Genomic DNA, 26,546 nt, shown 5'->3' on the forward strand with positions numbered 1-26,546 from the left:
TTTCTTAAAAAAAAAAAAAACTCAGTGTTTATTTTTATTTCTTTTAGGCTGAAGCTTAACTTCCAAAATAGACAGTCTTTTTTAGTAGCCCTGTCATTAGCAGTTGCTACAAACACTAAATCCCCACTCACTCTCCCCCCCCTCACACACACACGTGGAACTACAAGCACAACAGTTGAAAAGAGCAATTAGAACAGAAGTCTCCCAGGAACCAGCGACAGCAGTGGCTTCCGTTCTCAATGCCACCATCTCCCAAGGGAATGGCCAGAAGCCAGGCCTGAACCTCCCCACCCTACCCTGAGCCTCCAGAAATCCCTGGGCCTTGGCAAGGGCTGCTGCCACCCTCTGCAAGCATCTGCTGTCTTGTATGCCTGGCTGTGTGCTGCTTCAGGGAAACTTGATCCTTTCTCTCTAACAACTACACCCTGTGTGTCCCAAACCAGGTGGCTCAGCCTTTTGGAGTCTCCAATTCTGCCTCTAGAATGTGAAATCAATCACTGTGGGATATTTGGGGTGTATATACATTGTAAATGTGCGTGTGTGTGTGTGTGTGTGTGTGTGTGTGTGTGTGTGTGTATTAAAGAACTATGTGATTTTAAGTGAGTTCCTCCAGAGATTGATTTGGGTGAGGGAGTGGGAATGGTGGTAGGGTCTCACTGTATAGCCCAAGCTAAACTGGAACCTGTGCTCCTCCTGCCTCAGCCTCCCAAATGCTGGGATTACAGATGGAGTCTACCATGCCATGCCTTGTACTATGATCTTGAAAATGAAGAGACAAATTGTACACAGCCCTTGTTTTCAAAGAGAATAGAGTCTAGCAGGGGTTTCGCCCACAAAGCAGGAGACGTGGAGACATCTAATCCAGTTAATGACGGTGGGCACAGTTGCCAAGGAAGTCTTCCCTGGAGAGAGGATGCTTAGCCTGAGCTACAGGAAGGCTGACAGAATAAGGAATTATCATGTAATCCAGAAAGTGGGGGACAAACTAGAGGCACCATCTACCCATACAAAGTCACCCTCTACATGGTCCACTACTTTTCTCCAGCCTGGCAGGGTGCATGCCCCCAGACCAGCCTCCTGCTATCTACCCAGAATCCCTCCATGAGGAAGGGTTCCTGTACCCCATTTTCAAGTCTGAATGGGCTCTTCTCCATACCACTGGGCAGAATGGCTGGACTCATTTGGTCTTGGATGTTAAACCTAGCCAGGACCAATCTGGGAAGAATCCTTTGTTAGGACTGACATCCAGACACAGAGAGAATTGAATTTTCTTAGCCTTGAGGTTGTGAAATGAAAAGATAGGAATCTGGAACTGCTATATCCCCTGCTTCCTCTGGCTTGCCCCACTGACATGGAAGAGAGAAACTTCCATGAGGAAAATAACAGAGCAGCAAACAAAGAGAGGAGACAGAGTCCTGAGGACCAGAAGGGAACACCCACAGTCACAGTGTCCCTCTGGGACTCCATCCAGCCGAAACTTGGGCTGCTAAAGCAGCCCAAGGATGCAGAGTGGGCTGGGGGGGCAGGAGCTCTGCTTCTCCTTCCCTAAATTCAGGTGGCTTCTGCTAGATCCTCTCGTTATCCTTATGTAAATAGCTAGACAGCTTCTTCAGGACAAGAGCAAGAGTGTGGGCAGAGATATCCAGACTCAAGCTGCTGTCCAGGACGGTGAAAAAGCATATCCCTCTTTCAGTGAGATGGTCCCCACTTCTACGATGCAAGCAAATGAGAGGCTGGGAAAGCCAAGTCTCTGCCAGAGGGAATTCATCCAAAGCCAGTGGGGAAGAACTAGCAAGTGAAGTGGGCAGAAATGAGCTGTGCAAACAGGGCCCAACCGTCTGCTGCCAGACTGCTCTGCCTAAGAGCCTCCAAGCAAAAGACAGGAGAGGAGGAGCCAGAGGAACCCAGCAGGATGCCAGCATAGGCACCCAGAGCTTCCAGATGGGGTGACTGGTTCGCTTGTCCAAGCAGGGATTCCTCATAGCCCATGCAGGGGCATAACAGTTCTAAAAACTTTTAACACCAGAAATTCTCCAATGTCTGCTATATCACAGAGAACAGGATGTACATACATATACAGGAAGGGGAGAGAGAGAAAGTTTGTGTGTGTGTGTGTGTGTGTGTGTGTGTGTGTGTGTGTGCATGTGCACATGCTTGCACGCACATTGTATGTGTGTTGGAGAAAGGATGAAGGGATATGATAAAAAGGAGCTGAGCACAAAAAAAGGCGTAAGGAGTGCAAAGTAACTGAGAAGGAAAGTCAGCAAGAATGGAGCACAGATAAAATTAGAAATGACCTTAATAATGTAAACCAGTAGAAGATGCAAAAACATCAGAGAAGGCTAATTCGGCCCCTCCAAGAGACATTGGGATTTCATGGGGGGAGGAGGTAGATCTCCTGGTATAGTAGATAAATTGGAGTATTCAGGGAGTTCTTCTGATATACAGCTGCGGAAATACCTAGCACTGACTCTTGTGTAAAAGCAATCACTATTTGTGTAATTGTGGGCTGTCTTCCATGTTTTCTGGAGACAACAGGGTGGCCCACTGGCTGACCAGGTGTGGATCCCGACTCCCACAGTCATGGCTGGGTGTGGGAGGGAAAGAAAGACATTCACTGGGGATGTGGCAGTCTGAGCAGGGTTTGTAGACACAGGTAAGACCCAGCATACTGCTGCACGGGGCCAAGGCCTGGGAGGTAGGGCCCTGCAGCTTCCCTTACTTCTGATATCATCCTTCTCATGTCAGGAAGTAAGTCAAGGAAGACTGGGACTCAGCAGACATATACAAAGATAGTAGGGTGAGTGACCCATGCCTCCCCCAGCCTGCAAGCTTGGCTGATCACTTAATGAACGACATTAGTCTACTAGGAGAAACGTTGGTGAAGGACAAAAGTGGGTGGCCAGCTCCCAGTGGGGAGTCACAGAGGAAAAGCCTTAGAGGTGAGTATAGCAGTGGCCGTGGTAGAAGATGCCACCTTCTGAGAAAGTGTCCTCCATGGCAAAAGCATCGGTTACCTCCTCCTGCTGCGAGTCGAGACTACATAAATCCCACAGTGGTCACTGTGAGGCTCCCCACAGGTTGATCTGAGGCAGAAGCACAGCCTGAGTGTTTTGGGTATCCATCTTCTGCACAGGAAACCAGAAGAAATTTCTAAGCCATCAAGGCAGCAAGGGTACAGCCTCCCTACGGTGGCAAGCTGGGTAAGTCACCGTGGGTCCATCTTAGGCTCATTCACATCACACAGCCCGGGTCTGTGATTTGATGGTGTAGATGTGGTGGTTGGCTCTACATAGTCATTCAGGGACTTGGGTTTCTACCCACAGACACTGCCATCTTGACAGACGTATATGGTCTCCACAGGGTCTGCACAACTTTCCATGGGACTGGACTGAAAGGGACATAGGTCACACTGACACATTCATATGTCTAGATGGATGCAGAGGGCTGGGAAGTGTCTCCTGCCTAGCCAGTGGTGGGTGGGGTGTGGGGAATAGAAAAGAGAACAGAGTGAGGAAACAGCTCAAGATGCATAAGATGCATTGTATACATAAACTGCTTTGTTAAAGGGCAAAACAAAAAGTAAATACATAACCTAGAATTAAGATCAATAAGGGAAAGAATGGGTTTGGGAGGGGTAGGTGAGCATGGTGGAAAGGCTGACATCGATCAAGTTACACTGTATTCACAAACTGCTTTGGTGAATGGCAATTCCTTTGTACAACTACTTAAAGGTAATAAAAACATTCAAAAATGGAAGAAAAGCTATTAAATAAAGAGAGAACAAAGAATGTTGAACAAGTCTTTGAACTTCCCCAGCTTGAAAGAAAAAGACCCCAAATTCTATGATTTTCCACTGTGCATCAGAAAATTGGAGGCCAGGGATGTATTCTCACCTGTTGTTGGGTGGAGAAACTGAGACTCAGTCACTTTGTAAAGTTTAGTGGAACTACAAGAAATGGACAGAGCCAAGAATCAAGCAGAGCCCTGCTTGCTTCTGAAGGACAGACCCTTACTTTCCCTAAACAGAGCATCTTTCAGGGTTTGGTAGGCTTTGCAAGCCACAGCTCTGTCTCACTGGGGGGCCCTGCAGCTCCTCATTCATGTGTGCAACAGATCAGAGGCCCCAACCACCATGCACATGTAGCTGCTGATGAACAGAAACAGGAGACTGTCCTTCACTGAGAATAGATGAACATCCACTCTGATTATATCTGTCTGTTCCTTGTCAGCAGGCTGCATTCCATCAGAAAAGGAACAGGCTCCATTTACGGGTCTGGACATGAGTCACAACTGCCCCTGGACACACACAGAAAGAAACAGGCATGCTACTCTGATTAATAATAAAAGACTGGTGCAGACTCATCTCATTGGAAAAGAAAAGAGGCCAAATTCAAGCTTCCCTTTTGTATTAGGTCTAGGAAAGCATGAAATAGGAAGAAGCATTAGGGAAGAAAAGAAAATCTTTAAAGTAGAAAATAATTCCACCTGACCAGGTGGTGGGGAAATAACGATTTTGTACTATTCTAGAAGCCCCGTGATTTATCCAAGCTCTATCTTTTCTTGCTCATGCTATCTTAGAAACACATTCTGTTATTTAGGAGAGGAAATAAGTGAGCCACATCTGTATAATGCAACGATTTCTTGACAAGTAGGGAAGTTGAGGCCCCAAGAAATGGTATTTCAAGTCTAACTAGAAGCAAAATGGAAGCTATATCCTCCCTCAGTTTTCATTTTTTAATCTCTTTTCCTGAGCTCTCTAGACAGGAAGGAAGATACATGGGGCCAGACACAAGTGGAATACCAGAACAATTCAATAATGCAATGTGTATGTGAGAAAACTCACTGCTTATAGGACTTGGTCATTGCTCTCTCTCCGTCTCTGTCTTTGTCTTTGTCTCTGTCTCTGTCTCTCTTTTTCTCTCCCTTTCTCTTTATATCTCCATTTCTTCTCTCTCACTCTTTCTTTCTCTCCCTCTTCCTCACCCCTTTTTCCCTCTGTCTGTCCTATCTTTCTTTCTTTCTTCCTCTCTCCCTCTCTTCCTTCCTTCCTTCCTTTCTCTCTCCTTCTTTCTTTCTTTCTTTCTTTCTTTCTTTCTTTCTTTCTTTCTTCCTCTCTTCTCTCCCTCCCTCTCTTTCTTTCTTCCTTTCTTTCTCTCTCCCCCCTCCCTCCCTCCCTCCCCTATTCCCCTCCTCCCCACATCTGATTCCTGCTTATTGTTTCAGTTTTGTCTTTCGGGTATTTAAATATGTTGTTGCAGTTCTTTTCTGGGGATCATTTCTAAATGATTGGCAGTGTTAGGTTTTGAAGTTCAAAACACTTGACTCTACCTTATCTCTCCATGACATTCATCCTTCATTGAAGCCATTGGACTCCATCAGGTCTAAGTTGACTGTACATCTGAATACTCTGCCTTCTATATCAGGTCCTGACTGACAGGAATATCACCAGTCCTGGAATCCTGGTTTCAGACCCATCTATATCACAACTCAATGCATTACCCAGACTCTACCTGAGCTTCACTGACCATAGCCAAGGGCACCTTCTGCTCTTTTCCTTAACCCTGACACATATGTCTGCCTTATGTCTTCTGAAACATGTGAACTATATCAATAAATAGCAATTAGGACAAGTTAAATTTTTTTCTGAATCTAAAAACATTCAACAAACTTTCCCCCCCACCAAAAAGAAGATTTATTAAGCAACCTTCAGAACTTGGAATTGAGCCTGTTTATCAATGGAAGGAAAGGAAGCATCTTCCCATTTGTTTCTAAGCCAGTTAGAAAACGTTTAGTGGTTAAGCCTAGGAGGGTTGTGAACGGCTTTTCTTGATCAAACTTGTATCAATTAAGATGTCAGTTGCTATATAGCAAACAAATCCCCAAGACACTGTAGCTTAACACAATTATATGCAAATAACAGGCCTGCCTAACCTACACTTTTCCTCTACAAGGTGGTTCAGCCTTGTTCAACAAGATGACTTTGCTGACTCCTAGAAGCTTGGAGTTCTCTGTGTCTAGGTAACCGCAGAGGGAAGAGAAGGTATGGAGAATGACTTCTTAAAGGGAACTTGAAAGAACCTATACTAATTCTGCTCTGGTTCTACTGACCAATCAGAAGAACCTGGTGAGAAACATTCTGGGAAATGTAGTCCTTGGTCATAAGGGCTGGTTTTCCTTCCCAAACCACATATCCCACCTGTCCAAGAGCTGATAGGATTTCAGCTGAACACTAGGACCTCAAGGATCAAGCAGTACCATGGGAAATATATTGGCCAGTCTCTCAAACTAAGCTGGATCCTTTCATTCTTTAAAGCTGCAATAATGAATGATCCAGCCCAAAGACCAATCGTGTTGAGTATTACAGGAAGTTTAGCAACATCTCTGAGCTCTACTCAGTAAATGTCCATATATCCCCCATCACAATTATGATGATCAAATCTCCTTAGGGTATAGTGAGAAGAGTGTCCATGATCTGAGCATCCTTCCAAAGCTGGAGACTGTGGTTTAAGTGAACTTAGCTGTGCCTCCAACTTAGTTCCCAAAGAACAAGATCCTTCATAAGTCTGTATGAGAATGGAAAATTATGGGACACAGTATTCACATTAGGATGGTCAGAAAGAGTCTCTTCTGCAGAAGAAAGAAGCCAGGCCTGGGCTGTGTGATTCTGAATGACACTGAAGAATCAGGTTTCTGCATTGTCACCAGCAACATAGGCCCATAGTGATGACGAAATGAGACACCATGTCCAGATAGCCAGTGAAATGTCTGGTACGCAGTAACTGGTCCACAAATGGTAGCTAACTATAGCCTTTGCAGCTCCTTCCCCAGCCCAGCTCATACTTCCACTTGAACACTGGAGGGTAATGTTTCAAGTGAGCGAGAATTTAATGCAATTGCCATTTGATTTAATTTCCAAATGCGTTAAAACTGTTAATGCAACACATCGGCATGCAGCTGAGGAAGTAGTCAAAATAATTCAGGGAAACCAATACTTGTCAGGTTTTATTTATCCACATTTACGCTTCTTTAAAAATAAGCTGGTCTCTGTGCCTGTATGGAGTACAATATACAGAGAGAGCTCCCCGTTTAGCTTCCCCCACACACATATGTTCAAGTTAAGTTCCTCACTTTTATCCCATCTGTCATTTCTCTCTTCCTATGAAAAGCTAATGGGGACATTACCAAGGACTGGGGGAGCCAAAGACTAAGTGTGTCGGGGAGAGCTAGAAAACATAGGGGTGAGATAGTTGGGTTAGGACAACTTTGACTGCCTAGGATTTCTACATCCGCACGCCTGCTTCTAAATCTTGGGGGGCTGGCATTGTTATCCTCCTTTTACGCTCAGAGAGTTGGGGAACAATGGTCCTAATTCACAAAAGGAAATATAGGGCAGAACCTGGATTTGAGACCAAGATCTCTGATGTATAATCCACATGTCTTTGAAAGCAGCAATTACAGTAAAAGATCATGGCACCCATTCAGAAACATTAAGATTGCAGAAAGACAAAAAAGACAAAAAAAAAAAAGAGAAACTAAGCATTCAGATATCTTGCTACAAGCCTAAAAAATGGGATAAGGATGAGGCTGCTGACGTTTCCCTGCTCTGAAAGCCAAGTTCACACATATCATAGAGAAGGCAAAAGGGAATTGCAGGGCCTCAATGTTCATACATTGGTTCAAGTCTCTGGGCTCCAGGACACAGGACTCTTGGGGAGATGGGTAGGGTTATCATGACAAGTCTTCCCTTGAAGAGGACTAATAAAGGTCAAGAAGGCTTTTGGCTTCTGATTTTTTAAAACGATTATTCTAATAACTACATGGCAGACAGCAAAAGTAGTAAGGCCGGGGACATGTGCATGGAAAGTTCAAATTGTAATCAAGTCTGGTGGAAACACAGGGAACTACCAAGCACTAGCTTCCGGGATAGAAACAAAAGAATGAAGGGGAAAGCCACAAATGTCAGGTAAAAGGAAAAAGAAACACATCAACAAACAAGGCAGAGCTTGCTCGGAGGCAGAAAGCAAACTAGGAGAGCTCAAGCAACAGCAGAAACCTCAAAAATGGAAAAACTGCCATTGGTGACTAGAGATAATAAATATATCTATCTCTTTAAGCCACCTCTTTCTTTGCAGAGAGAACATCCTAGTATCACACTGTGCTCATTAAAGAGAAAGAAGTGTTCCTTCTGTGCCCAGAGCATGGAACAGTCCCTGAATGAGAAGGGTTCTTATACTTCTCTTGCCAGATCCACTAAAGAGGTCCCAACTCCTCCCTCCACCGTCATGCAGCTTCCATGGCATATAGGCCACTCTTTCCTTCCTTTTGAATCGTATTTTTAAGTTTTATAACTGATGGGAGAAATAAAAGGGAGCCATATTGGAAGGCCATGATGAGAAGTTTGGATTGAGGGTGACAGGAAACATTCTAAGATTTGTGCAGGCAACTGCTGCTATTTCTCTTGTTTTTATCCTGTCATGTGGGCTTATGGATAGAGAACAGACCTCGGTGGGGAAGAGTGGAGGGAGTGGGGACCGAGGTAGACTAGGGTAGGGATTGGCAATCATCACACTGTAGCCTTTGGCTCAAATCCAGCCTTCAGTCAGCCTCTGTAAATAATGCTTTCTTGATGTTTTTGGTTTTTGATTTTGGGGGGCACTCAGCCATATTCATTTATTTGGACATTTCCTGGAGCTTCTTCTGCTACAACAGCAGACCTAAGCAGCCATCCCAGAAAACTCAGGACACTTAACTAGTATTTTCTGAGTGGAAATTCTACCCATCTGAATTAAGGAGGGGACAAGCAGGTAGTAGAAAGTAGTAGGTTCTACAAAGACTTAGGAGATGGAGTTTACACAGAAGAGAGGTCATACCCTTGCCCAGGCTCTCGTTCCCCAAGCTTGGTCATTGGCATCACTTAGAAAGCAGTACAGCTTTCCTTTCACCTCTGAGGAAAGTCCACTTCTTTTTTTTTTTTTTTTTTTGCCAGTCCGGGGCTTGAGGTCAGGGCCTGAGCACTGTTTCTGGACTTTCACAAGGCTAGAAGCTCTACCACTTGAACCAGCACCACTTCCGACTTTTTTCTATGTATGTAGGACTGAGAAATCGAACCCAGATCTTTGTGCATGCTAGGCAAGCACTCTACCACTAGGCCAAACTCCCAGCCAAGAAAGTCCACTTCTAAAGGAGCATTCACAGTCCAACAGAGATTCCAGAAACAAAACTGAGTGGCTACTGCTAGCACTATCTCTTCTCCCAGCATGCACCTAACCTCCCCTGATTCTCTCAAGATATGGCTGCTGGTTCTACCTCTCCTCCCAGCATGCACCTGTCCTCTCTTGCTTGGTGTTTTCAATGAAGTTGTGACTGTTGGCTCCATCTTTTCTCCCAGAATGCACCTCCCCTTCCCTGGATGTCTCAATGAAGATATTGCTGCTGGCTTTGCTTTTACTCTGAAAATACACTTGTCCTCTCCTGGTGATCTCAGTAACAAAGCAGTAGCTGGCAGCCTTTACCACCTAACAAGGACATGGATATATGGGGTCTCTGGAACAGAATTTCTGTATTCTACTCCCATTTCTTGGCTTTATCATTTCCGTGCATATAGGGTAACTTCTGACTGCCACAGCCAAATCTCAGTGGCCATCAACTTTCTCCAAAGACCAGGAGAGAACAGGTCTCAGCCATATGCAATAGTATAGTAATACTAGGAAATTTAGCACCCTCAAGAGAAGTACTAGTCAATAGTTAGTTGAAGTTGGCTATAGGTATTCCAACTTCCTAACACTCTGAGTTCTATAATGAACCTCAGACCTTCCTAGCAGAACTCAGCTCCAGATGCCCATCTTAGCTATTGTGTGCTTCTCCCCCAACCCTCTCCAGCTCACTATATCACAAGTAAACACCAAGCATTCAACTTCAGCGTCTCACCTACTTGCAGGGGTCCCAGCCCCCATGTCACCTATCTTTTGCTCCTCTTCAAATACTAGTTGGGCCTTTGACTATACCCAGATTCCTGATTGGATGTCCACTGTATACAGGCAGCAGTGGGGGAAGAGATTAAGAGCTGCATGCAGAGACCTTGTGAGTGTTGGCATTCTGCCCATGAATCATGAACAGAAGTCCCTCACATAAAACTCCAGTACAAAGAGCACACATATCCTCCCTAAACAGCCCCAAACATGACCACCACTTACATCTCAAAACTGATCCAGTCTGTGCCAGATCACAACCTTCTGAGGCCACAAGATCCAGCTCAGATAGGGCCATTTACAGCAGGCCTCTCAGATGTTTACAGACCACATTCCTCAGCTCAGATCCAACAGGAGGACCTACCAGAGTAGGGTTTTCAAAGCATGTGGTATAGAAAGATGAGACAGGCAAACCTAACTCAACATTTTGTCAGCTGGGAAAAGCTTTATAACTTCTCTGAGTCTCTGTGCCGTGCCTTCTTTCACCAAAAGGGATATTAAAAACACTTAGGACAAGCCAGGCATGGTGGCTCATGCCTGCAATCCTAGCTACTCAGAAGGCTGAGAGCTGAGGATCGAGGTTTAAAGCCAGCCCAGGCACTAAAGAATGTCAGACTCTTATCTCCGAATAACCACTAGAAAATGGGAAGTGGGGCTGTGGCTTGAGGGGTAGGGTGGTAGCCTTGAGCTGAAGAGCTCAGGGTCAGTGCTTAGGCCCAGAGTTCAAGCCCCATGCCCCACAAAAACAAAACAAAATAACAAAAAACAAACAAATAAAATGTGAGAGATAATTTTGGGGGCTGGGAGTTTGGCCTAGTGGTAGAGTGCTTGCCTAGCATACATGAGGTAGATTGCTTGCTTAGCATGCACAACGACCCAGGTTCAATTCCTCAGTACTCCATACATAGAAAAGTCAGAAATGGTGCTGTGGCTCATGTGGTAGAGTGCTAGCCTTGAGGGAAAAGCCCAAGGACAATGCTCAGGGCCCTGAGTTCAAACCCCAGGACTGGCAAAAAAAAATCCTTAGGACAGAGATTATAGTTAAGATTTGTAAACTAGTCCAGCAGGTGCCTGACATTAATTCCATGGCTGTGTATCATAGGTTTGCTTGTGATCTTGCCAGACACAAGGTTCTAGTACCAATACCTGATTAGATTCAATAAACATTCACTAAACAAATGAAGACAGTAGCTAGTCAGTTGTTCCAGCCATCCGGAGCAGAGCTTGGAAGCTCAAGTTACTACAGAGACAAGGGGCAGAGCAAAATGGGTCACATGAGGACAGGAATCAACTGTGTAGCACGCTCCTACAGAATGGGTCGGCTACTGCTGCCAACCCATGATGAAGACCCTAGCATGACTTCAAGAAGCTTCTTAGCACAGAGACAAAATATTTCAAAGAAAGGGAGGGAAACAAGACCACACAAGGGAAATAAAGCATTTTACAACTGACCTCAACCAGTGGGCTGGATTTGACAACCTAAATCCCCATCTGGAAAAGGGCAGACCTTCCCATGATCTAAACTTAACTATCCCTAGGATATGTCAATATGGGGAAAAATTGAACCCTGTCTTTGGACAATATGCCCTAATAATATGATAAAACTAATTTTGTTAGTAGTCACAGATAGAATTTTGTAGGTGTTTTCCTTATAGTAGGATTGGACTCTCTGTTGAATCAAGATGTATGTGTATATCACATATACATTCATTCATACATATATACATACATATAAAGTACATATGTGTGTATATATATATATGCTATTGTACTGTCTCTATAACAAGGACTCCATTAGATATCTTTATCCCATTGTGAAGATGAGAAAAGTAGGCTGGGGTTACCATGATTCACATTGAAGCTCATGTGTGCTTCAACCCATACTTTCTACTCTTCTTTTTGTCAGTCTGGGTGCTTGAACTCAGGGCCTGAGCAGTGTCCTTGGGCTTTCTCAAAACTAGGGCTCCACCACTTGAGCCACAGCACCACTTCCGTTTTTTTTTTTTTCCTATGTATGTGGTACTGAGGAATCGAACCCGGGTTTTTGTGCATGCTAGGCAAGCACTCTACCACTAGGCCACTCTCCCGGCCCCATACTTCCTTGCACTTAACCCCAGTGGGGTACCCTACATCAGACTCACAGTGGTAGGTATATCGCAATATCCGAGGAGTCCCACCTGTATTACGTGTTTTCGAGACACTAACCCCATACTGATAGGCGTTCTGGGCAGTGGGCAGATTGTTAAATAAAATCAGAGACCTGGTTTAAAAATCACCCCCAACAGATTGATGAATTAGAATCATTTCATCAGGATGCAGCTGAATAACTTTTGTCGAAGGCATGCAAGTCCTTGAGTAGAGCTAAAACACCTTGAAATAGAAGATACTCAGAAGACCAGAAAGAGAGAGGAAATAAGTATGCTCAGGAGCACTGGCCTGGAACAGGTAGGTTGAGAGGCTGGATTGTCAACTGAGAAAAACCTCAATTACAGAGTAATCTAACATATACCCAGTACATTATCGCAACTCAATAAACAGCTCTTCGAAATTAAGTAATTCCAATTTGCTTTCATTGCAGTCTGTGTGTCACCCGGAGAATTTGATATTACCTACACTCGAGTTAGGCTGCCTGTTCCGCAGCCCTGATCTCCATTGTGCCAGGATGGCCACGAGCCAGCCAGTCCTGAGCTAGCTGACTTGTGTGAGGAAAGGCAGAGTCCCAATCTGGCCCTCCACTGCTGGGCTTAGCATGAGCACCTTCTGTAAATAGCCTCACAGGGGACCACCAGCACCCAGCACCCTCAGACACCAAGTCCTGTGGGCTCTCAGCCACAGCACAGCCAGAGTTCTAAAGATGCCAGGTGGAGGAGATGGGCCCATGTGGCTGGCTGGATGACCACACTGTGACCAGCTACTGAGCTTTCCTCACTCCTAAGTAAAAGAAGGACTGGGTGGGGCTATGCACAGTCCCCAGGACCCAGGTGTTACCAAACCAATATTTTTCTGTTTCTCCCTCTCCCTTTGCTTGTGCATCACCCTGTGGGGGAAGAACACCAGCCACTCAAGCCGGAAGCAGGGCCAGGTGTCTTGTTCTACTCACAGACTCCTATGGATTTTCCTTATCTGGATGGGTCATTTGTTTGATTTAAATATTTTTGAGCATGTTTACTAAGGCATGATTCTTAGGACTCAGGCTTCTGTTATTCTACCACAGCCTTGGAGAGAGGAATCTTATATCCCCATTCCCAGATAGGCCAGCTGTGACCTTGAGAGGTTTATGTCATGTTCAAGGTCACAGAGCTAGGACAAGATGGGGCTAGGCTTCCAATCTGGGTGTCTCGGCTCAGAGTTCTATCCTGATGCTTGAATGGAGCCTAAGGGAGGGTATCCATGAAGGATCTTGTTCTTTCTGTGCCTTGCAAGAGTAGGCTCCTGCCTACTCAACCCACCCTGCTGGGTGATGAGCAGGAAGAACAAACGCAGGCTCCCTCCTCAGCCCCTAGGACAGTGCTTGACTCCTGAGAATATTTTCCCATTGCGTTTCAGCTTTTCTCCTTTCCTTGCATAAGAGTAGATGAATAGCTTACTGTGGAACTTCTCAGAAGTGTGACTATGTCAGTGTTGGAGTGTTTATGTATCTTGACTCAGCCAAGATAGAGGGCTCTGGGGGAAATATGGAAGGAGGGAAAGTGAGTCAACACTCAGAAGTTGGCTTCCCAGAGGCTCTTATTCACAACCTCCAAATTCTTGCTGGGCTCACACTCCTGGGAGACAGGTTGTCCTTTCTCTGGGTGCCTTTGCCTCTCATTCTCTTCTTTAGCATGGATACTGCTAGCTCTTGTTTTGTTCTGTGTGTGTATGTGTGTGTGTGTGTGTGTGTGTGTGTGTGTGTGTGTGTGTGTGCGCACGCACACTCATGTGCATATATGCATGCACATGCATGCCATAAGCCCTGCTTGCTTGCCTGTCATCTGTGTCTCTTTGGCACTCTTCATGAGATTGTGATGCCAGTTTACCAACAGGACCACAGTCTCCAGGCCCTCCAGTGTGGCCTAAACAGTATGAGCCAGACCCATGTCAGAAGTCTCCCCTAAGGCTGTCCTGGGCTTATCCACTTGGCTGTGTGGGTTCTCTCTGCCATAAAAGAAATTGAAATAGAATCAATGTGCACAGCTGCAATTAAGGAGAAATGGGATAACATACGTGAAGGGACTTGTCAAAATGTTCAAGGGATCAAGCTCAAGGTTTGTCACCAACTGAATATTAAAATGAGACAGATATAGGCCTTAATAAAAGGGAAATCTCCATGCCAAAAATATGGATGAATGTCATCAAGGTGTAATAAAATGAAACAAGATTACAGAGAGTTCCAACCTATTAACCTCAGTGAGGGAGCAGGGTACCACTAAAACATGCCTTCAACTGTCGTGGCAGAAGCTGCAGGTGAGGGGATTCAGAGCAGTGGTGGCTGCTGGGTCTTACTGCTCAGTGCATCTGGGGCCCATGTGAACTCTTACTTAGCTTGCATAGCCCATCAAGGATGATGAGGTCACCTCTTCAAGTCAAGGCAATGGTGCTTTAGTATCCTGGGTTCCTACACACTGTCAATCTAAGTCTTCCCTCTCACTATCTGTGATCAAATAGCATACATCTCTTGCAAGAGGATGATAAATTTAGTGCCAGTTTGGGATACATAGTCAAACCTTGTCTCAAAAAAGAAAAGAGTTTCCTTATTTGCAACAAAGGTAGATTACTGTCAATCTTAGACTCCTACTAGCAGTTATTTGAAGATTTAAAACCATCAGAGATATAGAATTCTCCAAAATTTAAAACATACATTGTTTAAAAAAAGAAATGTGATGAATTTTAATTTACAAGGAAGGAAAGAATGGCGGGAAAGAAAATGTAAAACCTCCCTAACATATTTTTATTTAAAAAAATAGGGGACATGGAAAGGATAAGACAAGCATATTCTCATCTCATTTGTTTGTGCATGAAGATATCAGAATGCAGCATCTGTGTTCATGCTCATTCATTTTATTCTACTATCAGTTACTTGTGTTGCCCCAAGCCCACACTAGTATAAGACCAAGAAGAACTCAAGGAAACTCAGGACATCCACTTATATAGTTCCCAGTCCAGAACAGAAGGGCAGCCATAAGAAGAGTGCATTCAGTTTTCCAGGGTACAGCTCAGAAAATGGCATAGTCACTAAAAGGACTGCAAAGGCCACTATGCCACACAAATCAATCTTATGACACCCAAAAAGCAAAGATAATGAGCCTGAGCCAATGAAAGTGATGGCTTCTTTTATAGATTAATGGCACCCCATGTAAATGAATTTAAAGATGATTTTTGTGTGTATAAAAGTTGTTTGGTTCACAATTGCCTAATGAGTTGATCTTTGGCTTAAGTGTTCGTGACATTACCGTGATTAAATGAATGTCCGCTGCGGCCGGCAATTCATTCACTCATCCATCACTCCACCACGTTTTAAGTTACGTCTTAGGAAATGACTGACTGCCCAAGTCAAAATAGTCAGCCACTGGCCAGTTCACATGGCTCAGTAAACACAAAACCCATGCCAAGGCTGAACACTTGGCGGTACTTAGAACCAAGCAAACAATTCTCCCTCTGTCATGGGAGCAACAGCCTAAAAAGACAGACTACAGCCACTCAGAATAAATAAAGGGAAGCTGTCAACATCATTTGATAGTTGCTATAGGACTAGAGGACAAAGAGATGAGCTAGAATGTGATCAGTAGAAGAAGCAGGGGAGCTCTCTGGAAGAAGGTAATATTAAAGTTGAGTCCTCAGAGATGACACATCCTCAGCCATGCAAATATCCATTTAGAGTCAAACAGCCTTGGAGCAGAGTCCCAGAGAGCAAATTTCCATGCGAGTGGCAGTAAAGCCACTGATGAATCATGTGGTTGCCAACAAAGAGAGAGCAAGCTTTCACCCCAACCCACTCTTTACAAAACCAACACCAAACCCTTCAGTGGGTTGATCAATGCTTTCTCCCTCTTCAAACACACCAAATACCATTCCACAGCTGGTGTAATATGAGCAGCTTCATTATTTCATTCACTAAATTAGGCTATATTGAAATTTTAATCGGTGAACATAACACAGGCAAAATGAGTACATTCATACACTGTTGCTACCAGCATAAATTGTCAAATTCTTTTTTTTTCTTTTGTAAATACAATATTGCAACACAAAGAAAAAAATCTATCAAGATATTCTGATGCTTTGACCCTCCCAACTTTACCTCTGGGGAATTTGTCCTAAGGAAAGACTCCACTGATTGCAATAAAAACGCTCTCTTTAGAAAAACTCCATGAGGTGTTAATTATTGTGTACTCAAATGAACAAAAAAAAACAAACATAAAAACACCTGGAATTACCTAGATAACTGCAAAAAAGGGGACTTTTTAGAAACAGGAAAATGTTGCCCAGCAAGGCGGGCATACCTATAACCCTAGCATTCAGGAGTGGAGACAGGAGGACTACAGTTCAACAGCAGCCTCTAGACAGATGAGACCCTGTCTGAAACAAGCAAAGCACAGACAAAAAAATCCAGGAAACTGCTTTGGATGCAATAATATCTACCCATTAAGCCTGATAATAGAACTGAGCTAAAGCTTTAAAGATAAGCAGGACACTCCCCTCCTGGGGATAAAAACAGCCGAGGAAACATTGTATACACTTTTCCTGGAAAGTATACAAAAAATAAGGTGATCAAGAGGCAGAAAACCTCAAATAATTGAATCAAGGCGAATGAGGGCCAAGATCATTTATTTAGAAAAATCCTCCCCAAATATTGTCATTGTATGAGATTTTCAATTAAAAAAAAAATCCCTCAGAAACAATTGTACAGGAACACAGCTGCCGTGTACTGCCAAGGACATTCATTTGTTTGTTTCTTCCTGACTTGAAGTACAAAACAGGATCACATTTAGTGATGTCCCTTGTGTGGCCTGTCAGGCAGGCTGTCCTGCAAGTGTCACACGTGTGTGAGTGGCAGTGCCACTCTTCTGCCTTGAGTGGCAATGCCATGTTGTAAAATTTCACAATAGCTTCCTGTTTGGGGGTGGTGGGAGGGAGCAAGAGGCATCCACGTCACATGAGAAAGGTGAGGGGAACAGCAGGAAGAAGGTGTGATATAGCTCAAGGCTATAGGGATGGGGCACAGATGGCCTTGTGGGCCTGTGGCACTCACCTTTCACGATCAACTCTGCATAGTTGGACACGCCAGACCCCCCATCCGAGCGGATCACACAGCGGTATTTGCTGACACTGCGCTGGGTGGTGTCTGCCACACTGACTGTGGCCGAGAAGCGTCTATGGTTGACCACACGAGTGACCATGAGAGCCGTGTCTCTGCCATTCCATTGCTGCAGGACAGAGGAAGACAAGAGAAGCGATCATAGCATTCCAGGCTTCCAGGCAACCATCTCACATGGGTACTTCCCCTACTGCCGTGTTTCTGAGATTCAGGACTGCCTAAGAACAGTGAGAAGTGTTCACCCTGGTTTCTGCTGGTGAACTGACTCAGGACAAAAGGAAAGTTGTCTGAGCTGTGGCAAGAGGCAAGAGGAGGGATTCCTGGTGAGAAGAAAACAAGGGTAAAGTCCCTTCTAATCACCTTGGATGTGTGTGTGTGTGTGTGTCTGTCTGTGTGTGTGTGTGTGTGTGTGTGTGTCCATCCATTCGTCTGTCTGTCTGTGTCTGTGTGTCTGTGTGCATACTGGTACTGGGGCACAGGAACTAGGTATATTTCTTAGCTCTTTCACTCAAGGCTGGCATGTATCATTTCAGCTCTACATTCATCTTTTATGTGGTTAACTAGAGACAAGGCTCTCACCAGCCTTTCTGCAGGGACTGGCTTCGAACTGCAGTCTCTTGATCTCAGCCTCCTGAGCAGCTGGGCTTACAGGAGTGAGCCATTGGTACCCAGCTCCACTTTGGCTTCTTGCTTGGCCTCATTTGAGGTTGCCCTTCATCCTTCAGCCCTCTCCTTCTTTGTTCCCCTCATCACTTAAGCAGAAACCATAGTATGCCTTTAAAATATGTTTAGGTAAACTAACGAAAACCCAGCCCAGGTGGAAAAGGTAACAGGTGACCTGATTTACAGTCCCACAGTTGGTAACTTGGTATCCAAGCCACAAACCCAGGCCCACCTGTACAGGAGGCTTTTCAACCTCTTTTGTCCTGGCCATGTGCTACTCGCTGGGTCCCTGGGACAATCTCTTCTCTCTTAAAACCTTCAGGCAAAGTGTAAGCTTCCCACACATCATTGCTCTATTCATTTCCAAGGCCAACTTGGTAGACATTCATTGAAGCAAGGTGAATACACAGGGTTTTCTTTTATCGTGTGTGTGTGTGTGTGTGTGTGTGTGTGTGTGTGTGTGTGTGTGTGTGTGTGTAGCATTCTGAATCTGAGTTGTGATATTCTGCCTTAGAACAAGACACAGTCCAGGTGCAAGTTATGACAACTGGAAAGACACAGCGTGGAGATACGGTTGGAGTAAACATTTACTGAGCACCTAGCACATGCCAGACTCTGAACTGAGTATTTTCATGCAATTCTCACTAGCTTATTTAAGATGTGCACTGGTGCTGCTCTTCTCAGAAGAATTCAAATATCAAGGAGGTTAAATAAATTGTAGAGCATGTAAGTCCCTCATTTGAGCTTTCCAGCTTGAAGTCAAACATGCTTTCCCAAGACTTTATCCCCTCGCTGCCTACTTGGATTTAAATTGTGTTATATTCAAGTGAAGTAGAGTGGTTTTAATTGTCTGGTTGGATTGAGGGAAACCTTGAGTCTTATGATTGCCATGTCCTCAGTCTTCCAGGATTCTCCCTCAACAATGTAAATGGTCTCACCACATGGCTGATTACTTTAGGTTCTATCCTCTTCCAGCCCATCTCCCATCTGAGGCATGTCAGGAAAGGAACCCAGGAACAAGTAAAGACACCTGTCTGACTTTGCCTCTGGAAGGGAGAAGGCACCTGCACGTCTCAGGAGCAATGTGAGCTGACCAAGCTCCCCATCTGAGAGCAGCTAGACAGCAAGCTGGCTTCAGATTAGAGGGAAGCTCAGAGGGTTCATTTTCCTTCTTTTTTCCTTCTTTTCAGTCTCTTTGCTGTCTGGCTCACATGTGCATCATTTTCACACTGCGCAATAAAAAAATCAATGATATCTTTAAAAAGCTATGAGAGTGTAAGAGGCGATCAGAGCCCTGCCCTTTCCAGAAACTACCCAACAGGATCAGGAAGAAGACAGTGCAGGGGAAGGGGAGTTACTAAGGGTTAAAACTGTTCATCACTTGCCCATGCTTGGTAAACTTAGGAAGAGAGCAAGCCACTCAGATGTAAGTATAAGATGCCAGGCACTACAGGAAACTTCCCTTTTCTTGACAGTGCAGTGACAAGTAGAGGAGATGGTGATCAACACCAGAATGCATCTTGCTTTGAAGAAGGATGTAGAATAGATGGATGGATGAGAGATTAAAAAGGAAGGCAGGAAAAAGTGGAGGAAGAGGAGGGAGAGGAGGAGGGGGAGGGAGAGAAGGAGGAGGAGGGAGAGGCGGAGGAGGAGGAGGAGGAGAGAAGAGAAGGTAGGGGAAGGGAGGGCAGGAGAAGGAAACAGAAGGAAAGGAAGGGAAAGCAAGAAGACAGAGGAAAGTAGAGGAGAGAGGAAAAATGGGGAGGGGAGGAGAGAGGAGGAAAGGGGAGAAAAAGGGAGTGGAAGGGGCCAGCCTTTCATTTGCTAAGATTTAGGAAGTCAAATAATTGATGCTCAAAAAATACTGACTCTAAAGGATAAAGAAATTTGAAAAATAATGCACAAAACATTAAATATATCTGACATAAAATTTCTCATCTGTAGTTGTTTCCAAGTCTAAGATAGCTTCCCCTGAAGATAACTGGTCTATAATGGAGTCTCTGAGAGTCATAAATGAGAAGGTCAGTAAAATGCTTACTACATGGTGATATCTTGTGGTATTAATGGAACTCTTGAAATCAGCCATACAATTATGAGAAAATGGAAAGCATGGCAGATACCTCCTCACCCTTCCACATTCAGCCTTCCCACATCCTCATCACTAGAACCTGGAAAAGGACCCTTTGAAGATCCATCATTCAGGTAAGGATCCAACAAAAGGAGGTCATTTTAGAGTATTTACCCTGTCAATGTAATCACAAGGGTGCGTGCGTGCGTGCGTGCGTGCGTGCGTGTGTACAAACAGGAGAGTGAGAGTCGAGAAGGGAGATGTAAGACAGGGGTGATTGTTCGCTTGAAGTTAGAGAAAGGGGCCAGGAATCGAGCAAGGCAAGTGGCTTTCATATAGTTACCAAAGGCTTATAGTTTCTCCCAAGCCCTTCTGGAAGGAACACACACAGCCTACCCACGCTTTGATGTCAGCCTTCATTGTGACTCGTCTAGAATGGTAAAGAACTCCATTTTGTTTCGAGCTAGGTTACATCTGTGATTCCACATTAGCCATAAGAAACAAACATGAAGAGAAGCTGGTTAAGTGCAAAATATTCATGATTCACTTTTAGTTTAAATTTTATTTTGGTGTTGCCTCCAGGGTTATATACTTATCTTCTGAACAATGTTAGAGTCTAGCAGAAGCAGATAGGATTAAGTACTTCCCCCATAATGATTCACAGTTTTTTTGTCCAGTTCCTGAGCCAAGAGGCTTTCTCCCATTGAAGGATAGGAAATTGCAAGTTGTCTTATACAAGCTCTTAAAAATAGGCCTTTAGATAATCATGCTTGTCATATTGGGAGCAGGCAACAGCAGGACAGGGACGAGCAGGAGGGCCTAGAGTCTTGACAGAACTCATGACATGATGGACTATGGCCAAGGAGAAATGAAGGTGATGTTCAGAAAGAGAAGCCCGGATGGAAACAGCCTGTGAGGATGACTGGCCAAGACAAGGCAGGGAGGGGTAGGCAGGTGCTGAAGGTCAAGGTAGCTGAACCTAGGAACCTAGAACAGAAATCAAGGACTGACTAGAAAACCAAGGTATAAGGTGGGCACCAGTGGCTCATGCCTGAAATCCTAGCTACTCCCGTAGCTGATATCTGAGGATTGTAGTTTGAAGTCAGCTTAGGCAGAAAAGTCTGTGAGCATCTTATCTCCAATGAACTTCCAAAAAGTCAGAAGTGGAGCTGTGGCTAAAGTGGTAGAGTGCTAGCCTTAAGGGAGAGTGGGGAAAAAGGCACAGGGCCAGAATCTAGACCTACAATGAGAGGACAGAGGGAGAGAGAGAGAGAGAGGGAAGGAGAGGGAGAGAGGGAGAGACAGTGAGACAGAGAGATAGAGAGGCAGAGAAAGACAGAGAGGCAGAGAGAGAGACGGGAGACAGAGAGACAGACAGACAGACAGACAGACAGACAGACAGACAGACAGAGACAGAGACAGACAGAGACAGAGAAAGCATAGGATTGTGTGGGAAGGGCCTAGGATGAGCCAAAGTGAACCAGGCTATGGAGAAGCAGTATCCCAAGCCTGGGAAGGATGCTGTCAGATCCCCCCGTTATCTACCCATGCTAGATTGTTGGTAGTTTTCTTTTGGTTCTTGTAGTTTCTTTCAGCTAGAAGTCTAACATTCCCCTGAAATGTCAGAGCATACTTCCTTTGGTGGTAAGCTTTCCAAAGCTGTATGTCTGTGGTGCCAATCATCTTCTAGCCCTTCCGATTCTGTGACCCAAAGGAATACATTTCCCATGGGCAGGGGCTTCCAGAAAGCCCAACCCAAGATAATGATCCATCAATCACGGTCAGGATCAGATGAGGAAAGAGGCAACACAAGGATGCAGTCCAAATGTCAAAACCAGAGTCCAAAGTACTCACCCTGGAATCAACATTCTGAGCTACTCCCTGGCCTTACAAGGCATTACCCCAGTGTCATCCACTTACCAGAGCCACTCACTGAGCCAGCTGCTCACATGGCAACAAGAGGATAGCACTTGCTATGTGACTGGGGTGGTTCCCTAGAGAAGGGCTCTGTGAGCCTTGGCCAGCCACAGCACACTGAATTCAAGCTGGGTCTATCAAGGGGTCTATCCAGGACAACCACATGTAAACCACACATGGGGTCTCCTCAATCCCCAGTTAGACCTGCTTTGAAATCTGCTGGTATTTTGTGTCTGAATCTTCTTTATTTGCTTTTTTGTTTTCAAATGGAGCTGAAAAATGACCTTCATAGAACACTGGTCACAGCAGAAAGCTTAAGCATTCTGCACTAAGATAATGCCTCCTATAAATGGCCAGTATTAGAGCCCATGTATAAATAATTTGCAGAGATGATTGGGGAAATATTTTCTTTTTCCTTCCTTCCTTCCTTCCTTCCTTCCTTCCTTCCTTCCTTCCTTCCTTCCTTCCTTCCTCCCCCCCCCTCTCTGTCATTCATGAGACTTGAACTCAGGGTGTTTCTCCGAAGCTCTTTTTGCTCAAGGCTATTCCTCTGCCATTTTGAACCGCAGCTCCACTTCCAGTTTTCTTGTGGTTAATTGGAGATAAGAGCCTCACAGGGACTTTTCTGGGCTGGGATTTGAACCAGGATCCTCAGATCTCAGCATTCTGAGCAGGTGGGATTACAGGCATGAATCACCCGTGCCTGGCAACTTTTCACATATTTGAGGGTGACATTACCTAGGCCCTGTGATCACTGGCTTCCAGGATCAAGATTCCCGAAAGTTCTCCTCAGAGGGTCTTGCCCCTGGACGAGCCACATGGTAGCATCGCAGAACTTGTCAGAAGTGTAAATTTTTAAAAGAATCCGAGCTATTGTTTATTATAGCTGTTGGTAGCCTGCATTATCTCTTCTTTCCCTATTCTATTATTAATCACACTGGAAATGTACTCATTATTTTACAAAACAGAAAATGAGAGAGTGTGGAGTAGGGAGGGTATAATTTCTGCCCAGAGGAATTTATAGGCTGGGTAAAGATTCCAACAAAAGAGCAAAATTTTTAAAAAGTGAAACATAAACATAGCATACTTTGTGGAGGAAGCACATGGGCATGGAAAGAGCAACGCTCTTCCACCAGCCTGGAGTAAGGGTTCTCAAAGTGTGGTCCCCAGCCAGCCTGCACTTCATCCACTGTGAGCCAAAGGGAATTAGAAATGTGCACTTTCTCGTCCCTTCCTAGACTTGTCAATCTGGAACTCTGGGGGTGGGACCAGTGAATGTTCTTTTAGGTGAAATTCCCACAATTCATTTGTAGTGAATATTCTATTCACTTCTACTCTTCCCTTAGCAAGGGCATGACATTTGGAAACTTGCTAGAATCTTGCCCATTGATCCTCTCCAAAGCACATTTGTAGCTCTTTTTTTTTGCAACCTCTGAAGAACAGCTTTTGATTATTCTTTATTAAAAGTTAAAAGAAATAGAAGTAGACAAAGTCATTTTTGATGGGCTGTGCTGAAACCCTTTAAGCAGGGCATACAGAGGACCCACTCATTCTAGGATGCATCAGGGCTCAGGGCTCCTACTGAGACTCAAGCAGGGCCTGGCATAGACCCACAGGGAGCCATTAATTCTGAGTGAACAGAATGAGCAGAAGGGAAACAGACCTGCTGGAGTCTTCTTCCTGAGTGACCATGTCCCTGGCCCATGTCTGCTCCACTCCAATGCCACTTCCTCCATCCATGGAAGGTGCAACTCATGCATAATAATCCTCTCTGCTGTACTACCCTGCCTCTCCCACTGTGAAGAGACAGTTAACTCACTAGCATAGCATGGCCTTGCATCTGTGGACTAGAAGAGAACATTCCTTACAAATGAATTGTGGGAATTTCATCTAAATATTTTCTTGCAGGAGATTCTTGGAATAAACAGAACAATTTTCAGCTCAAAGTACTAGGCCTGAGTATGTAAGTATGTATGATTTTTATATTCTCTCTTTCTCTCTCTGTCTCTCTCCATGTCTTTCTCTGTCTCTCTCTGTCTGCCCCCCCCCTCAACACGGCATCCAGGATGAGCTGGATAGAAAACCCTGAAGAGCAAAACCAGAGGATATGCTGAGAGGAGGCACAAAGAGAAAAAGCACAAGAGAAGAGAGTACAGAGAATTTTCCAGGTCTGACTTTGACTAGAGCTGTTTGCGAGCTGACATTACTTTCAGGTGGAAAAGAGTAGAGAAAATGGAGCTGATGGGAATAACAATGGTGACAAGATGCTATCAAAGCACTCAAAACAATACTGAGTTTAACGAAAGCTTTATAGTTTATAAGTGTGATCTCAATTAAACCATTACTAATACTAAATTGCATTTATCTGTTGGAATTCCTCAGCCCTGACATGGACCTACTGTGTTAAAACATCTACCAAGCTCCATCCTCTCCTCCTTGCCATGGGAGACGGAGCAGCAGGCCTGCTTGCCATGTGGTAAAATTAAATAAATTGTGTCCTGGACCCAAGACCCTTGTTAAGCTGCCATCAGGTAAAACTTCATTCCCTTCATCGTTGTTGACACATGGTTTCAAGGACTCAAGGGGGCAGAGGGATTTCCATGGAGGGATTAGTCAACATCAACTGCTGAAAGAAAAGTCAAATATAGACAGATCCTCATTTTTTATAGTTTGACTTGAATTTTTCAGCTTTCCCATGGCACAAAACTGTGTTCTCAGTAGACACTATACTTCTGAAAATTATAAGTTATTTCTTTATTTTTTTTGGTACTGGGTTTTGACTATAGAGCCTGAGTGCTGTCTCTGAGCTTTTGAACTCAAAGCTAGCACTCTACCAATTGAGCCACTGCTCCACTTCCGGCTTTCTGTCCAAGAGTCTCTTGGACTTTCCAGCCCATGCTGGTTTTAAACCATAATCCTCAGATCTCAGCCTCCTGAGTAGCGAGGGTTACAGTCATGAGAAACCAATGTCCAGGCAATACCTGTGATTTGATCTTTGCTTGAACTAGAAATGTGTGATATAATTCTCCCTGGAGATGGGACAATGAAGCTCTCAGGGAGCCCTGAAGAAACAATGAAAACTCTACAATCGATGGTTTGGCTAAGCTGTGATGATAAGTAGGTCAGGTGTATTAAATGCACTTTGATTTGCAATGTTTCCAGTGCAGGATGCTTCTATCAGGGGATAGAACGCCACTGTCAAGGAGCACCTGCATAAGAACAGATAAGCACAAATTGGCTTTAACAAAGAAAGTGCTGATGACATTTACAAGAGCCACTTCTGCAAGATTTGGGAGTTGAAGAAAACTATGTTGACCTCACATTTGCAATGTGTGACTAAGAAGGGGACAACAGAACTCAAAAGGCAACCAGAATTCTTAGGAAAGGTACACAGAAGCACAATTCCTATGTGCATCAGATCATATACAATACTATTTATCAAAATAAACTCCAGGAAATGGAAACAGAAGGTTTTATTTTTTTCTTTGTTGCGATATCTGTTTTCTTTTTGCCTTGTTTATTTCTCTTTCTTTGGGAGAGCAAGAGGGCTGGGTCACAGAAATGATGAACAAATGCAGCCGTGACACTCACTGGCCACTATGTTGAAAATGAACTATACAACTTAGGGTGGGGATGGGGGGAAAGCCTTGGAGAAACAAGTGAAGGAGTGACACTGTACCTAAAGGAATGCTCTCATGGAAAGTATAAAGGTTCCTCAAAGGACTAAACATAGAACTCCCCTATGATGCAGCAATCCCACTCCTAGGTATTTTCCCAAATGATCACAAACAAGGCCACATTAAAGCTACCAGCACAACCATGCTCATTGCAGCATTATGCACCATCACTAACCAGATGCCCTTCACTAGGTGAATGGTCAAGAAAATGTGATGTATATATACAATGGATTTCTATGCTTCCATGAGAAAATGGCATTGCTCCATTCATAAGGACATGGAATAACTTGGAAAAATATCATATTAAGGGAAGTAAGCCAGACCCCCAAAACACGAGCTACATTGTTTCCCTCGCTTGCACTCATCAGTATTTGTCTAGGATAGTCCTAGCAGAGGATCAGAGTTTCACAATAACTTGACAGATATGTCCCTACGACCATATAAAATGATGTTAAACAAAATGAACTCTAAGACATGGAAACAAGGTTTTGCTGTTGTTGATATTGTTGTATTTAATGTACTATATGAAGTTTTTTCTCTTCTCCCCCCCCGTAGTCACTGTTTTTGTCACTTTTTGATTCTGATACCCTGTGTCTTGTATATATGTTTATCTGATTTAGGGAAGGGAAGGGGAATAACAAAGTTGTGAAGCAAGGGGAAAGGGGAACCAATGCAGCAGAGATATTCACAAGACATTAGGTTGCAAATGAATTTTACAAACTTCAGTGGAGGTGCCAAGGTGGGGAGGGGGAGGGTAGAGTGTGAGGGATAGTGGGAGAAAGAAAAATGAGGGAGAGTAACAATGTTTGACAAGAAATGTACTCATTACCTGACTTATGCAACTATAGGCCCTCTGTATATCATCATCATCATCATCATTTTAAAAAGAAAAGAAGGAAACAAGAGGGGCAACCAACACATATTTCAAGAGCATTTTAAAAATTATTGTAAACTTGAGA

General features: G+C 44.3%; 1 protein-coding gene across 1 annotated transcript in view; it reads right to left on the reverse strand.

The window, feature by feature from the left end:
• Ptprt (protein tyrosine phosphatase receptor type T) overlaps nt 1-26,546 on the reverse strand; it is a 679,440-nt gene that overhangs the window by 561,279 nt on the left and 91,615 nt on the right. Inside the window, exon 5 of the mRNA XM_090352716.1 lies at nt 17,197-17,371. Within this exon, the coding sequence (XP_090208842.1) occupies nt 17,197-17,371 (175 nt within the window). The remainder of the gene's footprint in view (nt 1-17,196; nt 17,372-26,546) is intronic.

The sequence above is a fragment of the Megascapheus bottae genome, chromosome 18, assembly GCF_031878675.1.
Source record: "Megascapheus bottae isolate mThoBot1 chromosome 18, mThoBot2.hap1, whole genome shotgun sequence".
NCBI lineage: Eukaryota > Metazoa > Chordata > Mammalia > Rodentia > Geomyidae > Megascapheus > Megascapheus bottae.